We start from the raw sequence: 5,779 nt of genomic DNA, 5'->3' as shown, positions 1-5,779 counted from the left end.
GGGGGGGGGGGGAGCCATAAAACAAGGAAAGCGTTGCCCCGTGAGCGGAGCCGGGCCGCCCCGACAGCACCTCCCGGCGCCCGCAGCGGAGCCTCAACGCGCCGTTTAAACGGCAGCACCAAAACACCGAGTTAAAAGAATTAAAGCCAAATATTGCTTTCACGGACGGCTAGTTGACAGCTGCTCAAAGCCAAGGGTTTTGGGGGGGGTGTGGCACAGAGGAGTTTGCTAAATGCCCAGCCCAGGCAGGACAGCCCGGAAAAACCCCCCATAGCTTGTGTGCGAAGTATTATTAACAGCAGTGAGCTGCTTGTGCTCCTGTAGCTCCCGAGAGCCGGGCTGCCCCGGGTGACGTTTGGGGCCAGGAGCACGCTACGCCCCACACAAGGGAGGGAAGGAGAAGCCCATTTGCTCTTTGACCTCCTGCTACCGAGCGCAACCATCGCTATCAGGGAAACCTCTGGCCTCCCGCGCCGCACGCACCCACTCCTACCGAAAACCAGCCTTAGGGAGTTGGCATACACCGCATCAGCGGCCAGCTCTTTGCCTTTTATTGCCCTACACACCCAGCTCTGCCTCAAGCCACGTGCTGACCTACAAATAACCCGCAGAATCAGGCAGCTCCCCAAAGAGCTGCTTTACAGCCCATCCCAGAGAGCGTTTCCCAAGTCCCAGCTTCCTCTTTTCCCTGCCCGTGTTGACCAGCGCAGAGCTCGCTCACCCCTACTGCATGAGAAACTACTTCTCTGAACAAGCACACGCCACAACGCCGAGTGCAGGAACAATGCCAGCGGCGTCTTATGACAGTATCACACAGGGTATGTTCCCAAATTCATGCTAATTTTAACCGTGAGCTAGCCAGGACAGGGTAGAAGCTCTTCAGTACGTCCCCTACCAATAAACTTCTCCACAAATTCCCAATTTTCAAACCGAGCAGGCACCGGGAGCGCCCAAATTTCTCAAATTCTCCAGTTAAATTGAGAGAGCATCTCTCCAGCCAGGACCGCTCAACGTGGCCGAGAAGGCAAATCTCAGGTGCAGCAGGACCAAGAATTCCCTCCTCTCCCACCACGACGCGGTTCTGCTGCAAAGCAGCTCACCAAAGCTCACCAAAACCAGGCCAGGCGAGCCTGCAACGTGGGCACCAGCAGGCACAATGCAGCACCGGGTGGGGGTCTTCATTCTCACCTGCACACACTTCACATTGATCCCGGGGCACACAAACTTTCTCCAGATGAGGTTGGCTTTGCTGTCGCCGCAGGTGATGGGGTAGACAATCTCTGCCTCCAAACTGTCCTCATCTTCAGCCATCTTCACTTCTCACAGGGAACAGAGGAGGGGACACAGCAAACAGAAACGTGAGCCGTGGCCTCCCAGTTCACCACCCGGATGCACACACAGAGATAAAGCCGCGTTGAAGCTCAGGACCGGAAGAAACCCCACGTGGACGATGCACGATGGGGTGTGACGGAGTTTGTGGCCACCGTTCTCTTGCACGAAAGCATCCAACCACCTAAATTTCTCAGGCAAATTTACACCGCCCTGGCCACAGCTGAGTGTGCAAAATCTGAGACTTCAGTGACAAGAGCTGAAAAAAAATCTGTTCTTGATAAAAATGAAAGGAATGAGGTTGTTTGGGTAATTTTACATTCATGTCTGGGGGAACTGTTTTTAAGGCACCTCCAGCCCAGCTGGCTACAGTCTTCCCTCACTAAATTCCCTGTTCCCTGTAACCAAAGCCTGCGAGTTCGCTGCAAAACCAACAATCCCCATCGCAAGCCGGAAGGGCAGGAGCTGGCGGTGGCCAGACACAGGGTCTCATCCTGCTGCACCAGGAGAGGGCAGCAGCATCCCAGCCAGCAGCCACCAGCTCCCTTCCCCACGGCTCCTGCAGCTCGCCCAGCTCCTTGGATGCCTGGGAGAGCATCCCGGGTACCCCCGGGGAGAGCATCCCGGGTACCCCCGGGGAGAGCATCCATGCCCAGCAGCTCTGCACAGCGGTGGCCGGGCCCTCTTGGCCAACACCAGCGCCGGATTGTGCCGCGTTAGGGTGGTGGCACGGTACAACTGGGGAGGCCAAAACATGGGCTGAACCTACCTAGAACAGCTTCCTTCAGGTGCGTGGAGGCTGTAAAGGCGGCGGCGGCTGCAGCAGCTGCATTTTCGGTCTCCAGCGTGTCTTCATTTATGTCACCGCTGGTAAGAGTCAGAGAGGCAGAGTTAATCCACACGAACATGCCACCCCCACACCCGACGCCCCACGGAGACACAGCTTCCCAAGGCACTCAGACCGTTTTCCCACAAGAGCTGGAAGTCAGCTCTGGTTTTGAAAGGCTCAGCTCCATTTTTCCATAGAGAGGAAGAGCCCCGCAGCAGGCAGGATCGCTGCCAGCAGCCCGCCCGGCTCTGCCTCGCCTCCCCCTTCAAATCCCAGCCCCATGGAGCTGCCTCCAGCGCAGCCCGTGCTGGGGAGCTGGCACTGAGCGATGCTGTCAGCACGGTCCCTCGCTCAGAAGTTGCTGCCAGCCTCTGGCAGCTTTGCCTGAGAAGATTTCCCCAGGAAAAACATGTGCAGAACATGCTGCCACTGCCTGGGCGATGGAGTGGCTGAACCCCCTGGAACACGGGATGCTCCCAGGAGCAGGACTTCAAGGAGCTGCAAACACACTATAAGGGAGATCGACAAACCGAAACAGCGGATCTGTGAGCAGAGATAACGCAGCATCACCAATCTCTGAGCCTCTTACGACTCAATAAACCCGTAACGTTAACTACCAGCTGGCTGTCCCGCTGACGGCGAGCAACACTTCCATCTTCCCCACCCCGGAGATTTCCAGCTTCTCCTGGTGCTTTGCCGATGGAGACACACAACAGGTTCTCCCGCCGCGGCACACAACGCCCCAAACCCCTTTAACGAGCTTTGTGCACGCTCAGACGGGAAAGGCTTTTAGGGCTGCGAGCCGGGACATGCTCCTCGCCCCCTCGGCTGGGAGGGTCCCACGTGAAGGAGGAAGCCGGTGCTGGTACCCTTATGGATCTGCCCTGGGCACGTGGCCAGCTCTCAGCACAGAGTGTGCTGGACCTCATTGATGGTTTTAGGATGTGCATTTGATTTGTTATTGAGGATTACTGCAGCAAGCCTGTCCTGCAGGGGTGGGGAAGCAGCTAACCTCTAGCATACTTCAACACAGAAACCTGCTAAGACTGTAAGGACAAAATAAACCTGACATCCACCCCGGTTCCGTACCACGGGTGAACCAAACAAGTGGTCCCAGTGACTCACCGGCACTCACATTTCCCACCAGCGATGCCACAGGGACGAGCAAATTCAAGAGCAACTGGTTTTTCCATCCTGGCCTCCTAACACACAGCTCCGGGGTGGAACTGGAGCTTCAAAGCATCGCTCCCCCCGCCGGCTGCAGGGCAGGTACCTGGTGGGGAGCAGCAACCAGGTAAGGGAACCGGCGTGGGTGGCAGCCCAGCCTCGCTGGGTGAGGAACAGCTTGCTCCAGGACTCCGTCACATTCGCACCGCTCCAAAAAGTGACTGAAAGGCACAGCTGGATTGGGAAAAATAACCCAGCCCCCACCTTACACCCATCCTCCAGGGAGAAAACAAACAAACCAACAGCTTGCATGAAAAATTCATGCAGCTACAGCCTGTGTCTGCCATGGAGAGGTGGAGGGTGGAGGGAAAGGGGGAAAAAACCCACAAAACAGGTGAGTTTCTCCATACTGCTTCCCCCACCCCATTCCAGAGGGACTGACTGAACCAGATGCAGGAGAGAACTCAAACACCTCCCAGGGCCCAGCAGCGCATCCCACCAAGCCGATCCTGCCTTCGCCGGTTGCCATGACAAAACCGGGGGAGGACGGCTCTCATCTTCCTCCCTGGGAGAATCCATAAACCAGATGGGAGGGAGGGAAGCAAAGTGCGTGCTGATAAAGCAGCGGGCTGGTGCCTCCTTGCTCCTCCACTCCTGCCTCGCCTGGAAACTTGAGAGGGCAAGTCTCCACCAGAATTCCAGGGAAAGGATGCTGATTGGGAACACAGATGCTGATTGGGAACCGCATCAGAGCGTCGGGTACAGACTGCAGCGCCGACAGAAGAGAAAAGCCTCTTGCTTTTCTTTTCCCATTGTCCTCTGCCTTTTCCAGTCAATCCTAAAAACACATGAACCAACTAAGCTCTGAGCACTGGCTGCATTATATTTTTTTTCAATAGCAAAAGGAGCACTAGAAAAAGGCATCAGCCCCCAAGCTGAGTTTGGCTTCCAAGCGCCACATGACGAGTTCAAAGCCGGCTTCCCGCGCAGCAGTGACCGAGCCAAAGCTGAGCAATCCCAGCCCGTGCTCGCAGCCGCTGGGGCTGCAAGGGGAAAACAGAGGGAGAGGGAGCCAGTGCCGCTCCGGCATCTTCCCAGGAGGAGCGGAGCCCCACGGAGGCAACCCTCCAAGGCTACAGAGAGACCGTGGGTGGCTCGTGCTGCCACCCACCAGCAGCCCCGCTCCCTGCTCAGCGAGGGGTCCCAGCAGAAATCAGGTGGGTTTTGTTCAGTGAGCCCCAAGATCCTTCCCATCAATCCGCTGCTGGCCCAGAGCAGGGAGGAGCGAGGAGCCTGCCCACTGGCCCTTACCCAGAGGGCTGCATGGAAAACCCCCACGGAATCTCTCACTGCCTGCTCAGATATGCTCCGCTCGTAGCTGCGAGTAAATAGGAATCCTCCCCCCTCCGCTGCGTAGAGCTGTCCCACTCCTGACCAGCCAGGGGACACTGGGAAGATGAGAAAAGGTTTCCAAACAGAAATACAAGAGGAAATAAAAGGAAACTAAATGGATTGAGCCGGCCTGTGCCATGATCCATGTCCCAGATGACACTGCACGTGGGTCTGCAAAGGCTCAGAGACACTAAAACCAGAAACCAATCGGCATCCAAGAGCCACATCCCAAGTTTTACATCTGCCTGCTTCTCCACCACGGGAGCTAGGACTGCTCTAGCTCCACGGGCCGTAAAGCAAGAGGAGCAGAGCCTTTCTTCCCTGCCATCATTCCTCTTGGGAATGGAAAAGGTGCTTGGAAGTGCTTACAGACCTGGGATGCAGAGGAGGAGGCAGAGCATCTCCCAGCGTGGTGGCCCCGCTGTCTGTCCCTGCTCAAAGTTCATCTGTTCACGAGTTTTTATACCAGTTACAGCGGAATGAGGGAAACGGTGCCCGCACAGTAACGTGAAAGCCGTGCCCTGCCCTGAGCCATAGGGAACCGGCACAGAAACAGCAGGATGTGTTTGAGGAAAGGAGACAAATTGGTTTGGTGGAAAGCAATAAACTTGCTACCCGCTTACTTCAAGGGCAGTGATTTCTGGATCGGACAAACCTGCCCAGATCCAGCTCTGGATGTGAACCTGGATGTTCTGCCCACTGATAAAGCACTAAAATCCCTGGGATTGGGGTACCATCCTGAGAAGGAATGGAGAGAAATAAAGCAAGGAGCCCGTGGCTACATGGGCAGTGAAGGTACCAGCCAGGCACCTTGGCCACGGAAGCGAAGAGCTGAGCACAGGGCAGCTGGACCAGACCAGACCAGACCTGGGCAAACAGCAGCCCTGGATCCGAAATGCCAACAGAAAGGAGAAATTGGGCAAAGAAATAGCACTTTAAAACCCATACACATTCACTGGGGGGGGTGTTTTTGAGGTGCGCCACCCCATCCGACACTCTATCCCACGCCGTACGGCTTCTACGCCCCCTCTGCCATCTCTATCACCAGCTGCAGTTCCTACG

The 5,779-nt window shown here is 56.4% G+C and overlaps 1 protein-coding gene across 1 annotated transcript in view; it reads right to left on the bottom strand.

Moving 5' to 3' along the window:
* The window catches only part of GMEB2 (glucocorticoid modulatory element binding protein 2), a gene marked incomplete at its 3' end in the record, with an annotated part of 12,540 nt that overhangs the window by 6,026 nt on the left and 735 nt on the right, over positions 1 to 5,779 (bottom strand). Inside the window, exons 2-3 of the mRNA XM_010154005.1 lie at positions 2,099 to 2,196; positions 1,183 to 1,316 (exon numbers count right to left, since the gene is read on the bottom strand). Of these exons, the coding sequence (XP_010152307.1) occupies positions 1,183 to 1,316; positions 2,099 to 2,196 (232 nt within the window). The remainder of the gene's footprint in view (positions 1 to 1,182; positions 1,317 to 2,098; positions 2,197 to 5,779) is intronic.

Source organism: Eurypyga helias, unplaced genomic scaffold, assembly GCF_000690775.1.
Source record: "Eurypyga helias isolate BGI_N326 unplaced genomic scaffold, ASM69077v1 scaffold22070, whole genome shotgun sequence".
NCBI classification, from domain to species: domain Eukaryota; kingdom Metazoa; phylum Chordata; class Aves; order Eurypygiformes; family Eurypygidae; genus Eurypyga; species Eurypyga helias.
The sequence above is the reverse complement of the archived record's forward strand: the minus strand, read 5'-3'. Positions and strand labels throughout refer to the sequence as shown.